At 36.2% G+C, this 19,572-nt stretch overlaps 1 protein-coding gene across 6 annotated transcripts in view; it reads left to right on the forward strand.

Moving 5' to 3' along the window:
• Positions 1 to 19,572, forward strand: part of CCDC148 (coiled-coil domain containing 148) — a 74,438-nt gene that overhangs the window by 22,583 nt on the left and 32,283 nt on the right. For 4 of the 6 annotated variants that reach the window (XM_034061858.1, XM_013130282.3, XM_034061857.1 and 1 more), the window contains 8 exons: positions 499 to 620; positions 4,519 to 4,622; positions 5,233 to 5,315; positions 5,477 to 5,640; positions 5,902 to 5,997; positions 6,088 to 6,269; positions 13,878 to 14,016; positions 16,083 to 16,289. In XM_034061858.1, the coding sequence (XP_033917749.1) occupies positions 499 to 620; positions 4,519 to 4,622; positions 5,233 to 5,315; positions 5,477 to 5,640; positions 5,902 to 5,997; positions 6,088 to 6,269; positions 13,878 to 14,016; positions 16,083 to 16,289 (1,097 nt within the window). Of the gene's footprint in view, positions 1 to 497; positions 621 to 4,518; positions 4,623 to 5,232; positions 5,316 to 5,476; positions 5,641 to 5,901; positions 5,998 to 6,087; positions 6,270 to 13,877; positions 14,017 to 16,082; positions 16,290 to 19,572 lie in introns of those variants that run through there. The other 2 variants (XM_031053251.2, XM_031053252.2) reach the window with 2 other exon arrangements.

Genomic DNA, 19,572 nt, shown 5'->3' on the forward strand with positions numbered 1-19,572 from the left:
AAAAACGATGATGTTTCTAGTGGCTGGGTATTCAATTGAAAACGTAACTGCAACTCACTCTGTTTACCTATCATTGTTAGTTTATATAATTTAGGGGAAACAAAATCCTATTGCTCAATCTATAGATTACAATAAATATTGAGCTAGTTTTCCAGTTTGTGAAATAAGAATGCCTGTGTTGAAATTTACATATTTCTGTATTAGAAATTACTAAAATGTCAGTAAGCATAGTTTAAAGTGAATTATTCTTTAGGTTCACATATTAAAAAAGGTTTTTAAACTTTCTGTGAGCAGACAAATGGTTAATTTTTTTAATAGCTTCTACTATCTTAGGTTTGTTTCAAACTCTTATTTACCAACTAATAATCTCTTTGTTATGAAAACTTTTAATATTTAAAATACACTTTCTCAGTTCTATCTGTAATACTTTCATTTTGTGACCCATGCTTAAAATATTTGTCCAGAATTTGAAATTACTGTGTTTTATGTGATAACTAGAACATCTGGTGATTCCAATGAGAGGTGGCTCTTTCAGCTCTAAGTATAAACCTGTTGACTACAAACATCTATATGAACTTGCTGCAGTAGAAAAAATGGCATCTGAAAAAATTCAATTAAAGGTATGGTTTTTATATTATTTGTTATGTGAGTGACTTTAAAATTAAATAATCATGTTTCTTTTCACTGCCCAAAGGAATCTGAGAATGAATAGGGATAACAAATTGCTGTAACAGTGTTCAGCAAAAGGGGGCAAAAGATGGGGAGTTTATCACAGTGTTATTGTGATTTGGACATATTAATGGCAAAGTGTGGAAATTCTTTGAATGAAAGGTGCAAAATATGTGTGGATTTGGTTTACTGAAAAGACAGGAAAAATCTATATTAGAGTGCTTTGAGGAAAATCGTCCAGACTCATTATGAGAGGTACTCAAAATACTGGGAGTAATGAAGAATTTATAGGAATAAATGGGAAGGGGAAGTTGATCCAGAAATAAACAAAAATAGATGAAGTAAGGATTTTGAAAAATCAAGCTGAGGCAGATCTTAGAAGAAAATTGAAAGCTATAGAATGTAACTATAGAATAGCTATAGAATGTAACTGTGGAACTAGACAGATAGAAAGGTATAAATAGCTGCTATATGGCCCAAGTGGTAAGAACATAGCTTATTTAATACCAGTGAAGTTTAACGAAAACTTTACTTTCATTAAGAATTATGATTATGTGTGGACAAAGCAGGGTCACTATCAGAACTGGAGAAGCAGCAAAAGTCAGGGCTGTCAAACTGGAAAGAAGACTTAAGTACCAAATTTTCTCCATCCACTAATGCAGTTTCACATATTCATATTTTCTTTAATTCTGATCTTAGAGGAATTTAATAAGTCCATGTGACAATGGGCGATACCATATGAGTTGAAAATAGCAAAGCAAATTAGTATATTAAGATTTTGGAAGCACTTTTGGAAATGATACACCCAAAGTCCTCAATGACATGCAAGATAGAGTACAAGGTGAAGAGAAGGATTTGTAAACACAAGAAAGAAAATGGAAAGTAGGACCCATCTGTAAATATGGAAGTGGACAGGGTGAGCACTGGTAGCTCTCCAGCCAGCCTCACTTCATCCTTTACATTAGCCATATGCCAAACATTATGACAGAGTTCTACCTTTGCAGAACAAGAACCAATTAGAGAAAATGTAAAGAGAGAAATAGAAAGATTAAGGTATAGCTCAGACACAGCTAACTAGAGTACTGCATGTGATCTTCATGATTATTGTACATCTCCTCAATGTCTCCCCAAATAATAAAGAAAAAAAACCCACATAAGAAAACCTGAAGTTCTAAAAGAAAAAAAAATGTCCTTTTATGTTTAAATCATATTTAGAAGTTCTTTGGACTGAAGGAATTAAATGGAATACTTTGGTTAGCAACATAACCATAAACATTTTTTTGCTGTTGTTGTTCTGATGCTCTGTCTTAAATCCTAGTGAATGGAATATATACAGTACCAACAAGCATATTTTACTAGTTTGTACTATTATCTTGAAGGCCTTGCAACAAAAAGGGGGTTGCTCGTGCAGCTCCTCTCTCTGTATTTAAAATAGACAAGTGTGACAGTGAATGAGAGAAAAAAATACATACTTTCTTTACAGTGTTGCTTCCTTTAATGCAGTGAGAATAAATATGTCAGAAGTGCTGGCAGATATTTCTTCATGTATTTGCAGTACAAAATTCTACTGAATTCATTCAAGCTTTAAACTAACTTTTCATTGTCCGTCTTTTGGTATTTCACCTTTTCAAGTGTTTTCCAACTGAATAGGTAGTAAAATATATATGCTGGAAGCTCCACAGAGAATAGAATGTGTTCTTACTACTACTTTTTTGTTGCTGATCCAAGCTATCCAAATTTCAAAGTGCTGAGTTACTCCTTCAGTGAGTTAGAACCAAAGAAGTAAACGGTAAATCAATTGCTGGCCATTTAAGAAAGAAAAATACAGCACATACATGAAAAAGCTAATATTGCAACAGTTAGGCTTATAATGTCATTGTTGGTGTTATAAAATAGTTTCAAGTGTGTATTAAACTTTATGTACAGAACTAGTTCAACTTTTCACTTAAGCTTTAGAATTGATTTGAAGATATATGTATTTTCAGATTACTTCAAACACAGTATTCTATTTGCTGAAGTTTGGTTTTAAGCACCTAATGGTAATCAAGAGGAAGCTATAAGTAACATGAAAATATGTAAGCAATAAAAATAAGGAGACATTATCTTTGATTCAGAAGCATTGTAACATACCAATTGAAAGCATAAAACAGGTGCTTTAAAACTTGCTTATAGTACAGTCACATATGCAGCTTCCTATAAACACCTAGTTTCTCATTCAGAGTCACATCATGTCTCTGTAGCATCTATTGCAACTTCTTACCTAAGTAATACCCACTAAAATAGGCTTGCTGCAGAAGCATGATGATTCTTCACAGGGAGAACCACATTCTAGTTGTCATTCTCCATGTGAATATATGGAAAACACTTATATTCAACCGGATATAGTAAACTTGTATTCAAGAGGTGTAAATGTTTCTAGTTTAAACATTTGAAGTATTTTGTTTTGAAGTTAAGATTTTTGCTGGTGGATGAATGAAGGCTCTGATTCAAGAAGTGATGGGATTCTTGCTTACCTATGCATGAGTCCTGCACGGAAAAGTTCAGTGATCTTTCTTTTTGAGAAGCCTGCTGGTGTCACTTGCCCAGGGAGAATGCGCTTGTGGTGGGTTTGCTCTCCCTGTTTTTTATGCATGTGAACCCAAAGAGGGTAACTGTGTTTTTTTACAACTTTCACCAAGCAAGAAATTTGACTAAGCATTTTAAACAGCAGATTACTTCTACCTGAGCCAAGTGGAAACCAGCATTTTTTACTTGAAACATTAATTCTTTCCTGAGCTGGATGTGGAGTGACATCTTTATTAATTTCTTCCTGTTATGAGCTAGGACAAGATTTTCCTTTCTTTTTTTTTTTTTTTTCCTTGTCTTGCTGTGATTCTGCACTAGAATAATGTATCTGCATGAAGTGTGGTCTGGGGAAAGAAACAAAAAAGGGGGGTGTGTGTGAATTGTGGGAGCCTCTGGAATCAGAAGGGTGTTTGCAATAAGAAGTTGGCTGGGGCAGGCATGAGGTTAGGTGTAATGGAGGAAGATGGTGGCAAGGTGGCAAAAAGAGAAGGAGCAGGAAAGGAGCCAGTTCTGAACTGAAATGCTGCTTTGTCCTTGGTGTCCATTAAGAGACCAGAAGGCAGTTGTTGGTGGTAGGAGGATGACAGAAAACTGACTTGTCTCAGGGGCTTCTGGCAGCCATAGACTTCTGATTCTTTTTCCTTCACTGTTGGCTGGCCAGAGTCACCTGGCTGCCACTTCATCAGCCTTTCCCTGACTGCTTTTCTTCTAGTTTAAGCAGTAACTCCATCTGTCTCAAAAGCATGTATTTTTGTTTCATCTGAAGTTTGAAGCAATGTTTTGTGAAGGCCTCAGAGAGTTTCAGGGCCTCTTTAATTGGACAGATTTTGAAAAAGCACTCTTTTTTAGCAGCCAGTTTTGTTTTTTTTTTCCCCAAAAACACACTTTCACTTTTTCATCTTCCCACCTTTAAGAAAGCGTATTTTTCTTTCTCCTGCACATCTTTCCCCCATTCACCTCCTGGGTAATGGGGATAGGAAAGAAAGGGGAGGTGGGAAAGGGAAAGAGGGAAAAAGGGAAAGAAGGGAAAGAAGAAAATGGACTGCATTTTTTCCCACCTTCTCCTCTCATTTAATTGTGATTTAAATGTTTGGGGTTTTTTGGTTTGCTTTTTTTTTTTTTTTAGTTAAAATTTGGTACATTTGAACCTACTGTTCTTTAGAAAAAAACTTTTGAAAAAAACTTTTAGGTTCACCATTCTGTAGTTTAAAGTTTCCATGTGAAGGCATTTAATAAAGCTATTGAACAGATTCAGATACTTACAAGCTTTAATTTTTCCTGCAGATTAAAAAAACAGCACAATTTTCAAAAAATAACAAAGAGCAAATGCTGCTGAAACAGCATCGGCAAGTGTGGTGGCAAGAGCATAAAAGACTGAGTGAGAACAGGTAAAAGCTGAGGAATAATTAGCCATTATTAAACAAATACTTCCATAGAAAGAGGCATACTTGATTTGAAGGACATTAAGAGGAAAACATTAAAATATCTGAACTGAAGATATTTTTTTGTGCAGGGCATGTGAGTTTGTGACCTACATTGGAAGGGACCTGTAGACATTAAGAGAACACAGAAAGTGTGGGGAGAATAGAGTGGATGTTGTTCATTCTATACCTCTCCATGATGATCTGAGCTGTTTAGTTGTCCTATCAACATCCGAAAAGCATGTATTTGTAGGAGTACCTGATGTTTTCAGATGCTTTTTAATTCCTTCAGAGTCCATCTCTAAAAGTACGTATTGAGTTCATGTTTAGAACAGGGAACGTTAATGTTCTTGTCTATTAGCTTGTGTTTTGTGTGTACATATAGCAGATCAACGAGAGTATTTGTTGCTCGGAGTGGTGTGGCTTCCATACTACCCAGGACAATGTCCAAGTTCTGCACTTCATACCTTCCCAGGCAAAGAATCCCCTTTATTAGAGTACTTGAGGCTTAGCATTCTTGAAAACATAAGGAATAAGAAATTGACACTTCCGTAAAACTCATATTCATACCTTCCAGGCAAAAAGCAGAAGCAGAAATAAAGGCTTTTCTTGATGAAGAAAGCCATAAGCACGATTTTTTTCTGGATATGAAGGACTTGGGTAAGAACCTTTTATTTGTTTCTGGATTATTCATGAGAATCAAAATTATCTTAATTATTTGAGTTTTTAAATTCCTGTCTTGACAGGTTTAGATTTAAAAAGCACAGTGCTGTGTAGTATCTTGTGTGTTTGAGAAAGCTTTATGTTTTATTTGGATATAGAGCATAAATTATCAGAGGAGCGGGATGCATACCAAACAAATACTATAGCTCCTATCTGGCAACTAAAAGAGAATTTGAAATTACGGCTGAATGAAATGCAGTGTTACCTCTCAGAAGAATCTTGTCTGAAATCTGAGATCAACCCAGTTGAGATGTTACAACAGGTTGGTATTGTAACTTTATTTTTGCAATTTATTATCACTGTGGTCTTAGCATTTTCATTTATTTTTATGTACTACTTTGAAATTATAACTCATATTCAGAGTGTCCCATAACCTCTTTACCTGCCATAGTACAAATCTGCTTCACTACAATCTATAAAAGCATAGCATTGTAGAACTAGAAATCAGGCTCTTTGTTTCAAAATAAGAGATTTCATATTAAAACCAGATGAAGAAGTAACAGTAACTTATTTCATGAAATAGATCAAATTTGTGAAGAAGCAACAGAAAGCAATTTTGGAATTCCTTATCCTTGAAAGTTTGGCTTTGGAAAGAGAGATGGAAGACTACAAAACAAAAGTAAGCTTTTCCTTGTAAGTTTGGTTAGCAGTTTTTTGTGGGAGAAAATACAGTGCAGAATAGTGTGCTGAGCAGCATTTTTCATCACAGATGTTCGAGCATTCTTTTGAAGAGAAAAATGGACTTTTCCTTGAAGTTCCTTCCTCACTACTGTCTTTGAAATGCCCCTACCCTGATTTGAAGACCTTCCTTATCAATGAATACCGAAAGCTTGCTAGCGGGTACTGGTCTAAGCTTCAAGAGATCGATCGACAGCTAGAAGTTTTATGTAGGTAATGACATATGTTTCTGAATTTCTTCTTTTGGGTGTAAAATAAGTAACTATTATGTGTTTTGTAATCTATAGATCCTGCAGTTGCCTTTACCATTAGAGTTGGCTCTGTTTTGTGCAGAGCAGAGGATAGTTGATGCACTGCCTAGCAATCTGGGGTTAAATAGTCAGTTACTGTTTACACAGCTGAGAGAATTGAGGCCGTCCTCTCAAAAGCTGTCATCTGAAATAATAAGTGAAATGTTTTGTGGATTAAAGAACCAACAGTATGGTGTACGTCAAATACCCTCTTTAAATGCTTTTGTATGAATAGAAATGATCCTTTCTGTATGGTAATTACAGTATTGAATTTATGCCAGAAAAATACAGTCTTTGAGAGATAATCTAGAATGTATATATCTATAAAGCAGATAAATAGGTCCAATCTTTTAACAAATTTTGGATTGCTGCAGTAATTCTCATCACAAAGAAATGTAAAAAATGTATGTAGCTCTGATTCAGATAAACTGAAAGGAGGAGGTATTTTTCTGTAAACAAAGAATTTTGTAGAAAGAACATAAATTTAATGATCTAGAAATGTAACATATTAGTAGTATAAAGTTTAGCTTTTCTGCTGAGGTTAACTTGAGTTCAGGGGGTACTGAGTTGCAGATATTCGACAATCCTGAACTTCTTTCTGTTATCTCTTGATATTCCTCTGGCTTAGAACAGAATCAGGTTTTAAGAAGACTGAGAATAGGAACGTCAGAATTGTTTGAATCCTGGGCAAAAGAAACTGGGGAGAGCAGGGAAGTTCCTAAGTTTCTTTGGTAAAACAATCACACACTGCTTCTAAATCTCCTTCGTTTTCTAGATAAACTTGCAGCACAGCACTTAAATCTTTTTCTACTGCTGCTGAGTTTTGGGGTGCTGAAACAGGTTTAAAATGTTGGGTCCCATAGGAATTGATGATATACTCCACTGTTTTTTCAATAAATTGTACAGGTATTCTGTAGGTTCTTCTGTTATCTGAAGCATGTATATTATTACTGTAATATCCTAGCTATTATGATAGGATATTTACTAGGAATTGTTCTGATCTTTCCCATATTTTTATTTATTAAGCAGCAAGTGGCAAATTTATGGCAGTTCCTTTGCTGCTGTCTCTTATATTTTGTTACAGTTGCTCTTCTGGAAGAAGTTTCAAAAACCTCTGTGAGAAAATATGTGACAAATACTAAATCATTAAATATGTACAAGTCTTTCCAGTGACTTTAATTAAAATTGTGTTAAAGTTTGAGCAACACAATTTTGGTGAACATTTATAAATTTAAATCTCTTGATCTACACAGCATGTGTGCCACTGAATAATAGATGGACATCAATGTAGGCAAAGGAATCTATGAAAATGGTTGAAAAATCTACCATGGTATTTTCATTGATCATGTGCCAAGTTTGAATTTAGGTGTTGAGCCAGCTGATTTTGTGCTGATAATTAAGTAACATCGGAACTTAAAAGATAAAATACCATATTTGGAAGAGAAAGGTATTCAGTTGGCATAAAAACGTATGCAGTTTTACTTTGAAGGAATTAATTTATGGTAGCCAGTTGAGGAAAAAAGAAATGGCTGTAGCTGGAAAAGATGCCGGTGTTAGTGGCAGCCGCAGCAGTCTGCTGGTGGGATGGAAGAGTAGGTTGCGTAGGACAGTTTACTCAATTTGTATCAGCCTGTGCCTGTATCGTTAGCTGGGAATGTATGAAATCATAAATGAACCATCAGTAATTATCTTAGCATTTTATTTAGAGCTAGATCTTGGTCTTTTTTTTTATTTGCCTTCTGGTCTTCAAGTTTTTAATGTATTGCTCATTTATGGTTCTATGATTTTATCCACAACAACATTAAGAAATATGTTTTCAATTAAAAAAAAGCAAGACTTGGTTCTTGTAGCATTGCTTACTTCCAAGATCTGGGTTTTACAAAAGACACAGCACTCTCTGTCACTTCTTACATTTATATTGGATAACTTGCATGAAAATATTCTGCGAGATTACACAAGATACAGCCTTGTGATTTAAGTATGCTAACTTTGATCCAACTAACACAAAAAATACTGTCAAAAATGGAGTGACAGGTTTTTTGATCTTGGCATGTACCCACTGTACTCCGCTGATTAATACAACCTTAATGAAGCGTTTGCTGTTGTTGTCATTGTTCTATAGCCAAAGATACCAACCATTCTCCTGCAACACTTTTTTCTCATGTTTGTAATTTGATAAGTTGCTCAGCAGAACAATATAATTATATAACTAGTTACTTCCTCTGAGGATTGTTTCTTTGTAGTTGTTCTTCTCTCATCATATGCTTTAATATACAGCAAGAAAACCTTAAGTTAATGCTAGTCTGGTATTACACATCTCATTGTTTAACTGTTCAGACTGTCTGGAACAGAAAATTTGGAAAATGTGCACAGAATTTCCAAAGAAGAAAAATCAGAATAAGATAATATTCTGGTCTGCTATACCCTTTGTGTGCTTTTTCAGGCCTGCTAGAATGATCATCACAGTGTTTATTGCTTTTGCAAACTGAAGAAGAATTTGGTTGGTGGGTTTGGTTTGTTTGTTGTTTTTTGGGGTTTTTTTTAAAGCATAATATAGGATTATAATGCTTTATAATCTAAATTCACCACTTTTACTGCTGCTAAACCACACATTTTTGTGTTTGGGAAATACCCAAGTCATGATTTATCCCACAAATTGTGCACTTGGAATGGGTACGTTTGTTATAGCTGAAGATTCCATAAGCACTTAATTATATTTTTGCCACAATCTCCAAGGGTGTCCAAATTATTTAAATAACTGAAGGATTACTGTAGTAGTGCATATTCAGCACTGCATCTTCTGTAACACTGTTTCAAGTGAATGGGATATTAGGACTAAGTCAAGTAAATTTAGTACCTCTTTTCAGGTCTATTACCAGAATGTTTATCAGTCAGCAATGCCATAATTAATAGCGGGAAGTTAACATCTCACTTGGTGATATGTTGCAGTCTGCATCTGCAAATTCAACAAGATGGCATTGCATCAAGTATGTGTTGCTGTTGTGAAGTATATATGGGGATCATACAGTGCAGAGGGTAGCTTCCCTGCAGAGTTGTTTGTATTCTTCAGAATGTGTAAAGCCATGGATTAATGGTGGGTAAATCTGTTTCAAAGGAAGCAGCTGCCTCAGGGTTGTTGATTATAGGACAATTACTGTGTTTCAGTTCTGAAACAAAATCAAGATTGTACTGTTTTCTAGTAGAATGATACATACAAGAAAAGCAAAAACTATGTTTAAAATTTGGGTCATGCATCCAGCCTTGTAAAATCTGTCAGTATTTTGACACTGAAGAATCCTGGTATTAGCTTGAATATTAATGTACAATGTGTTGTCACTTTTCAAACTCATTTTAGATGAGATCTTCCTTTCTGGAATTTTACAAAAGTTTAAGTGAGGTGACATCTTGAATTCAATCAGACAGGATATTTTGGAATTTACATGCATTTAACGGTCACAAATATATTGGGCTAGATCTTGCTTCTGCTTTTTTTGTCTATGAACAGCTGACAAAATCTCAGCACAGCTGACAAATTTTGGCACAGCTGACAAACCAAGGCATTGGCAGTCAGTCTGTCCCTCCTTACAATGAACTACTTGTAGCTCTAGCTCTAGCTGATTGCTCCCCAGAGTATTATCCACAAGCCTTAATTTCTTCATCTTATTCCTGTGTAGATATTCATTGTTAGCTGGCCATTAGAGGAATGTACAAGTCAGAAGGAGCCTTGAGAGATATGTGAGATACAGGAGGCAGAAACTGGTGCAGCAACTGGTGCCTCTGCCCTTGTGTGCTGGAGGCAGAGGTGACCACTAGACTGCCTGTCAGACCTCCTCTGGTTTTCCCTGCTTTCAAGACCATTGTGTAATGTTTCCTGACCAAGATGTATCTTCCTCTGCCTTACTCTTCTTGTAGGCAGAAACCCTTTATTTGTTCACACACCTGCATGGTCAGAAATATCTAAGATTATTAAGAAAGAGAATCTCAGCTTTTAGAACTGTCTTATTACTGTCACTAAAATAATGTGTTCAAATGGCACCATATGGAGGTGTATCAGAACTTGCAGAAGAGGATTACTTATTTGTGTCAGAAATTACAAGAGGTAGTTCAGAATCCAGCCCATGAACTAGTAAACACTTTCTGAGGATGGTTGGTACTCCATCTGAGTAAAGGCTCTTCTAATAAACAGATAAGTAAAATATTTGGGTTGGAAAGACAAGAATTCTAGGTGTTATCTTAAGAAAAAAGTATTTTTCAACTAGTTCATAATCAGTAGTAGCAGTTGCAGTGAAAGATATTTAATCATAGCGAAGAATAATTAATTTGTTCCTTAAAGTTATTCTTCAGAAAGACCATACCTCAGAATATCAAATTATGACACAGAGATTCTAAAATTAATAAATGAACTGATTTCATAGAGAAGGTCCTTCTAGAGAAAAGGAAGAAGTTTAAAACACTAATTTCTGAGGATCAGTTGTGTGAAATTTTTCTTAGAGGAAGTAAATGTTGCAGAAATAGCACTTTTTTCATTGCCACCTCTGTGACAAAGCTCAGGGATTCTTCTCTTTGGAGAACTGTGTCTGTTCTTAAGACCTTGAGCTTGAAGGTTTGAAGATATTACTCAACTGTCTCTCTTTGAAGGATTCCTTATCCCCATTTCACTTTCCAGTGTGCTATTTCTTCTTCAGACTTAGCGTATGAAAAATCCTCAAATCAGACATCTATATTCATTGTCTGTTACGAGAAATTTAAGCAATCACCTATAAAGAAACATTTTCATTGCTACTCTGCTTTTGCTAAAACATTCACTTTTTATGTTGTCTCTAACATTTGCTTGGTAGTTGTCACTGCAAATGAACTTTTTAGAGGAGCTAGATCTTTTCTCTACGCCCTGTCAAAGCCAAGTCAATTTCTTTTCGTGATGGCTGGATTTAATAACAAACACCTGGGTCCTAGAAATAGTTGTCAGTTATTTCACACAGTTCATAAGAAGAGAAAGGAAAACAGGTGGAAATATAAATGAGATACACCTCACATAAACTTGTAGAGGGAAAGCTGTCTCTTTGCACAACTTTATGAATTTCACCCTACTACTGAGTCTCCAGGTCAGGATTATTACTGTAGTATTTCCAGTCCTAAATCTGTAGCTGCACAGGTGATGGGGAGCTTTTCTGTATGAGCTTGCACTGCTGTACTGCAATACCTCACCGTACAGCAAGTGTTTGAAGTCTTGTGTAAATGAGGAAGTCAATGGGCTGCAAGATGAGGTACAACATAGGAAAGCTTCATATACCTCAGTCACTGCCACAGGTGGGCTGTCAGTTGGCTGGCTGGCATTCTTTTCATGAAAAGTTAGGTTTCCATTGAATTTTGGTGTTTATTGGCTACATTTTGTGATTCTATGATTCTATAAATTACTCTAGAGCTGTCAACAAATGCTGATTGTGAACCTTTCTCTCATGTGGGAAGGCAAAGACTGAAGCGTCAGTGTAGGATCTCTGTCCTGTGACATAATACTGCTGCCTGTGGACTTTAAGTTCATTTATGATGTGTCACTTTCATTTTACTCCATTGCTAACCAGATAAGCTACTCAAAAGTACTATGACAGAAGGCCACCCAAGAGTTAGGGCTTCCTGTCTTTCTGCAAAAAACCCTTTAAGGACTGGACTCTCTCTGTACACAGTACAAATGTTATTACTATGAGGTTTCTGTGCTGCTGTTTGTAGCACTAATGGCTGGGATAATATTATTAGAGCTAATTGATGGAGGTGGGATGTGTTTTCTCCTTACCTGGCCACCTTCACTGTGATGCTGTCTGCATAAAAGATGAGTAAACTTTTATTCAGAGAAAAAGAAAATAGAGAAAAATACACATAGAGTGCCAGCAGCAAGGTGTTCATTACTGGGGAGTACTGATTTTAATATTCCATAGTGTGTGGTTATTGTTAAGTTGCCACCATCCTCATCCGGGAATAATGATCCTGTGCTGACATGTTGCAGTGAGCTAAGAATCATTTTTGTTTCATGAAAGTCACAGGATGAAGAACTGAAGTGGGGGGAAGGAACCTCTGATTGCTAGCTGTCTCCAGAAAGATGGGTGAAAGTTAAATCCCTCTTAATACTATAAGGGTAAAAATAAAGCCCATGAGTTTGTGTGAAGCAAACTGTAAAATAAATGCCTTCAGTTAGGTGAAGATAAGTGGACCTCTGTCCAGATGTGTGCCAACTTCATGGCAAAGCATGCAACAGCAGAATGTGCCAGTGGAGAGTGGAAAAGGTGAAATGCATGTCACTGAGAGATTGGGTTCCCTTGCCTGACAGGATATTATTTCAAAAACGTTTTGTTGAAATGGGATATTGTGTCCTTGCATTCTTGAGATATGTCTGCAAGGGAAGCTTTCAATTTCTCAAAACTAACAGCTCTAGGGATATTTTCTCCTTTCCTCCTTCAGTGCCCCAAAATACTGTACAATATAATATATATTGGGTTTTCTACACAGTGTTTTTTTTTAGAGAAAAGTTGTATTAAACTGTATTACATAAAATATTTTTAGTACCTGTGTTTACTGTTCTCTCTTTAGAGATAATGCTAGATTAAAATCTAGTTCGATACTAATTATATATGAGCATCTCACCAAAAATCCTCTTTTTTTTAAACACATGGTATTTCTGCCTGCATAAGGATGTTGTTCTAAGGTCTTAACAAATGCAGTGTTATTAAATACCCAGACACCACTGATGGCTCAAGAAGTCTGAGAGCTGCAAACAGTTGGAGGCTGCAGGAATTTGGTGGTGGTGGGGGTAGAGTCAAATGATTGCCTTTTAATTTTCCCTAGGCTTTTAGTCACAAAGACCTTTTGGTCTGACTCAGTGGTGCTGCTCATACATTAATGCTGACAATAAAAGGCTGACGTTAATCCCTTCAAGGCCAAGAGTTCAGGTTGAGGCTAAAATCTAATCTACTAAATCCAAACCTGTGGTACCCTGTTTTTATTTTATATTACTTCTTGCTACTCTAGTTTTCTGAAATGAATAAATTAATACTGATTACTACACCTCCTATTTTTTTAAAAATGTGTATCTTACACCTTGCTGATGAATTTATGGCTGTCAGAAGTTTGCTTCTAAGCTAGTTCATTTAGCTGCACACAGGCATTTTGACTTCATTCTAGTCTTTTATTTAGTGTTCAGGGGTAGAGACTGATCATCTTCCTCCTTTTCACACTGTATTTTATGTGTGCTTTGACTGTTCATTAATGTAATGTTGAGAAACTGTCTCATTCCCTAATAAAAAGCCAAGTGAGAAAAAGAACAATTCAGTCGAATGATGGCACAGTAAATGGTCATGTTAATAGAGGTTTGCTTTCCTTCATAAAAATAAATCTAGATTTCTCTGCTTTGATCCAACATCCAGTTTACAGGTTCAGGATCGTGAGCCCACTGAAAGGTTAGGCTTTAAAGGTAAACTAGAACCAAACTCCTTCTTTTCAAATGTTAAATTCTACTGGGGCTGATTGTTTTCAATTTCTGTAGCAACACTGAATGGAATGAAGAAGATCAGTGGATTTTCCAGGCTGTTATCAATCAGTATCCTAGTGATCTTCAGAAGAGGACGAAATTGTGTCTCGATGTGCTGCAGAGATACCTTCCTCACAAATCTAGGCATGATCTGGTCAGTGTTGTTTTAAATAGTAGATCAATTATACAAATTCTTACATAAACCATGTAGTGAACATTTGTATAAAAGCATGTTTATAAAAGTTTTTTATTTAAAATGTCTTTATAATAAACTGTATTCTACGCAGTGAAGAAGGGATGGCCCTGTCTTCAAAATACATGAATGTAAAGCCTTATCACTTCTTCAGAATAAGCACTGTGGAGATTTTATACTTCCACATACTCTTGCAGCCAAATTCACAGAATTAGTTTGTTAGCATTGCTTTTGCTGTATAGTTTTATAGTTATGTCACGCTATTCTGCTTCTCTTGATATTTTTCTTTTTTGATGAGGATGTATAGCATTGTTGCACTGTCTAGGAATAGTTATTTTAATTGATCTGTGGCACATATATAGCAGGAAGAGTGAAAAGTTATCTCCTGCTCTCAGGGAGAGGCTATTTTTACATGCATAATGCCTTTCAAATTGATTGCTGATTCCTTTTACACTCCACAGTGAATAAGCACATAGCAGCTAATAGTGAAACCCATTTCAAGGCCAGAACTCTTCAGGATGTCATAAGTAAAGCAGGAGTCTTTTTTTATCTCTGCATTTATTTTTAGACCATCTACTTCCCTGTGTTTGAGGAATGCCTAATGCAAGGGAATGGCAGTGAACTGATACTAATTATTAGCACAGTTTCATAAAAATTATATTTCTTGTGGATTTCAGAACTTTTGCCTATAAGAACTAGGCTAAATAATTATGTGCTTTGTACATTGTAGTTATGTTTTAAGCATAGTCATTATTAGTGGGTCTCCCTAATTCTTCGAATGTTCATTTTAAAATTTTAAAATCTACATTTAAAACTCATAATTCTGCATTTAATTGATACCTCTTAATATGTATATTAGCATGATAAATACAGAAATGTTTAAACAGTACTAAGAATCTGTTCTTAAAACATTGTGTTACATTAGAATACTAACCTTAGAGCCTTCTGTGCCTCCTTCTGTCTGTAGAAGAATGGATGAGTCCCGAGTGCTTGATCCAGTAGCAGATCACAGAGATATGTTTTAGAATTGCAAACTCCATCCCATTTGTTGCTTATGAGTGTCTCAGCTTTACATGCATGCTAGTGAGGCTCACTCAAGTTTGGGCAGCAATGTGAACTGCTGATGTGTTAAGGTCCTTTCCAACCCTAACTATTCTATGATTCTATGATATGTACATTTGATCAAAGAGAATCTACCTTATCTTTGTCCAGCTGTGAGCTGGTAGGAATGTCTCTGAGCTGGGGACCAGGTGAGTCAGCAATCTCCATCCCCTGCTAAAAGCCTGGAAATTAGCACCAGGAATGGTCCCCTTGAGCAGCTAACTGTCTCTAGAATTTCCTTCATCCTTGTAACTTCTGTTTGGGGGGATATAAGGCAGGCTGAAGACTCTAATGCCTTGGTTAGCACTTCCGTCAAAGTCTTGAAGCTTGAATGTCCTTGGGAGCCTCACCGAATAAGGCTAAGGAAGGTGTTTTTAAGATTTAACACACCATTTTTGTTGAGTGGTGAAATTGGTGGTGGCAGTATGCTGCTTGGCAAGCTAAAAATCTGTTTCTGAATTTCCTGTTAGGAAAGAAAAAGTGAAACTAACTCACACCTGTACTGCATTTGTACTATTTCTTTGTGTTTCTCTAGAGATTGTGATTTGCGACAAAAAGTCTCATCTTGCTAAAAAAGTGCTCAGTATTTCTGAAGATGTATTGAAAGGACCCACTTATATTTTGTGTACTTTAAGGTGGGAAAGAACTGTCGAATTTTATTTATTTGTATTGCAAAAGCATAGTACAGAACAGAACAGTGGGACAGCAGCATATTGAAATGCCATGTGGTACAGGCAGGGAGGGAAAGGCTGGAGTGGTATCACCACCTACCAACACTGGGGAACTGGCACCTGACAGAATACTTGTGGATTCCATAGGAATATTGGTGATACAATGATTAAATCAATTATAGTCAAGGTTTTCAAAAATGTCTAGAATTATTTATGCATAGTTTTTAAACCTTTCTGAAATGCTTTACTTTTAAGGTTGTTCATAAGAAAGCTTGGGATCATTACCATTTCATTAGGAGTCGACGCAGAGCCTTGATATTAGATTGGGCTCAAACTAGGAAAGCCTTTTTACATAAGGCAGTGACAACTGCTGCTGAAGCCTCCGCTGCTCATGAGATGGAAGTAGTGCTGGCTAACACCAGACAAAGGCAACTGGAGATTTGTGCTGACCTGAAAGCAAAGGTAGGTTCAGTTACAAATTACCACATACAAGTCTGGTTTTACTCATAAATTCAAAATGAAGTTACAGTGTTTAAGTGAAGAAAACCTAACTGAATCTAGTTGTCATCTTCTTTTTACTGGCCTGATGGGATTGTTTTGGGTAGTTAGGCAAAAAAAGAAAAGTATAATCTATTGTCAGGGACTAGCATGTTTGTGAAGCTGACTTGCAAATGCTTCTGAAGATGCTCTTTTCCATTACTAGTAAGGATCCTTGTTAGTGTTTCAATCAGCTGTTTACCTTAGTTTGTCTTTCTTTTTTTTTTTTAAATTAAGAATTACCCATCCCGCTTTAGCCCTTACTGTTAGTTTCATAGTGTGGGTATAATTTCTGTATAAGCTGTGATCACATTCAGTTTGATGGATTTTGAATTTCTGTATAAACTGCAATCACATTTAGTTTGATGGATTTTGAGCACCATGGAAGAGTTTGAACTGTATGTCAGTATTGGAAGAACAAGATTTGTTCTGCAGCTTGCAATATGAGAGACTGTAAGCAAGCTACAGGAGTAAAGGTCTGGCACCATATTCCTTGGGTTCCTTTGTAACATTAGCAAATTGCACGATATTTGTGTGCTTCTGTTTCTTCCTCAACAAAGTGGGATTTATATTTCTACTGAGGATTTGTTTGTAATTGCTTTTAACGCTAGAATCCTCAGAAGTGAAAGCGAAACGTTGCATTCATCATCATTAACCATCAGTTCTCAGATTAATGCTAGTCTGTTTTCAGAGAAATCATGAATGTCAGTCTTCCTTTCTGTTTATTTTTAAGAATGCTTTCTAGGACCTGAACAAACGGATCCCATAACTTGTTTGCCCATATTATAAAGGTATCACAATATTCTGAAAAGCAATTTACTGTGTTAAGAGGTGGTGAAAAAAGAGAGATAAAAATACCTGTGTGTTTTGGGTTTTTTTGGTCCTTTTCTTGGGGGGTGAGGGGAGCAGGTTTTTTTTTTGTTTGTTTGTTTGTTTGGGTTTGTTTGATTTGGTTTGGGTTGTTTTGGTTTTTTTTGGGGGGGGTGTTGTTTGATTGTAAGAGAGTAGAATAAAAGGGGAGGAGCCTGGACACAAGAGGGAAGTATTATGGTGTTGATGCCTAAGGCATTTGTAAGGGGAATCATATTTCTGGGCATGAAAGGCATGTTAAGATTTGTACTGCTCTCTGTGATTTTCCACTTGCACAGGAAGTGTGTTATTCTCACTTTACCAACATTACTTCTGTTGCACCCTTTTCAAAATACTAAACACTTCATTTTGGTTTTCTACAAGTAGAAAAACACAGTGAAAACAGTAGATGAAGACTTCTGATGTTGATACTAGGTTTTCACTACAGTAATAATACAGAAAACCCTTCTGTCTCCTGTTCCTGGAGCTGCATGTCATAGAAAGGTTTGAATCTAAACACTTCAGGGTTAGAAACTGTCTGAGCTTGACTAAGTGGGAAGTACCCCATTTTAACTCCTTTAGCAGGCTTCCCTGGACCCAGGTGGAGTGAGGAGGGGTTCTCCACAGCTGGTGTGGTTTTGGGTTTGGTTTGGTTTATGTAGGTCTCCCTTTCTGGAGTTGCTATGTGTCTCTTAGCTGCACAATCAGAGATGGAAGGGCCATTTATTCCAGAACTGTGAATTTCTGAGTTGGTCTTTTTTCACCCTTTCCTTAGAAAAAGTAACAAGCAAGTGTTTGGAGTACTTAACATTGTCTCCATGTAGCTTAAGATACCTACTGATGCACTGAATATTGTCTGAAAGTTCTTTAGATTCTGACCTCCTGTTTCCTGTAACCTGGAACTGTTTGAAACTTAAACCTGTTTGGCCTTCGCTTTTCAAGAGTTGCTTTCAAAGGTGGCCTTGTTAAAATGCTGAACAATTGAACAAAACCAATTCACCTGTTTCCCAGAAAAGAGAAATGAAAAAGATCAGTTTTTTCATTAAAGAAGGATATCACTGTGACCTTGTTTTGATCAGCTCCACATCTGAAAGGGCTAGAGGATGGAAGCTGAAATTGGGCAAGGAACTAGCTGTTTTTCAAAGCAATTATTCTGAATGTATGCATGGGTTTTGTTTGGATTTGGTGGGTATGTGAATTTTAGAACTCATACTTTAGCCAGTAAACCATTTAACCTGTTTTACTTTAAAAGGAATTAAAAGGTATATCTTTCTGTAAATTTCTATGCTTTTCTGAGTTTGTGGGCTTTTTCAAATGAGTTCTTTGTGTGTGAAAATCAGTCTGTTCCTCATTGTAGTATAAATTCAGCAGTGCAAAAGATAAAAAATTCATATGTGATAGGCTATGCGTTTTTTTTTTTATTACTGCAATAACCACATGATATCACCTAACTTCTATATAGTCCTTTTCATCTGTGGACATCTCTCACAAGATCAGTGTGTGTCTTTAACAGAAATCAGAGTCTCTAAGGAAGAATTTGGAAAATTTCAAGACATTCAGGTGAAACAAATCATGAGTGCTATCTGGTAATCTTCTCAATGAAATAAAGTGTGAAATGGGTAACACTAGTGAGGATATACTGTACATTCTTAAAGAAGAAATGTTTCTTGTAGGTATAGATCTTTAACATCCCTGAAAACAAACTGAAGAAAAACAGAGAGTGTTACACTTTCAATGACTGATCAAGAATCACTTCTGTTTGGTTTGCTTTATTCTTCATGGATTTAACCACTTTCAGGATGCTGCAGTAGTTGCTGTGTAAAAAGTTTCTCTTTCTGTGTAAAATTCCTCTTTCTCAACAACGTAATGAAGCAAATTCTTCTGTGTCACAAGGTAGTTAAGGAGTGAAGTGAGACTGATTTTTTTAGAAGGGTCAGAAGGGTGCTGCTTCACAATTGGTGGTTGAAGAATTGAAGTACTTGCTGTAATACATTCAGAAATATAGTCAGGGTACCTGCATGCATTCAAACAATTACTTTTTTTTACTTGAATTAATCTTATAATACTTATAATCCAGTACTTTTATCTTCATTAAAAAAAACCCCCATAAACAAAACACCACTCAAGAGAAAACCTACACCAGTAGACAAAAGGACAGCTGAATCTTCTGTGTTTGATGCATAGGGTGGGCTGCTCCTTCCTTAGCATAAAGCTATGTGCCTGCCTTGCCTTTAAGTCTTTCCTCTTTCTCTTTTTGTGTTCCAGGATTAATTTCTGCTCCAGAGCTAAAATCCCTTGCACACACTGTGAATTTTTGGAGAGCAACTCTTGCATTCCTTATCCTGGCAGAAACAAAGAT

The sequence above is a fragment of the Melopsittacus undulatus genome, chromosome 4 (genome assembly GCF_012275295.1).
Source record: "Melopsittacus undulatus isolate bMelUnd1 chromosome 4, bMelUnd1.mat.Z, whole genome shotgun sequence".
In the NCBI taxonomy this organism is placed as follows: domain Eukaryota; kingdom Metazoa; phylum Chordata; class Aves; order Psittaciformes; family Psittaculidae; genus Melopsittacus; species Melopsittacus undulatus.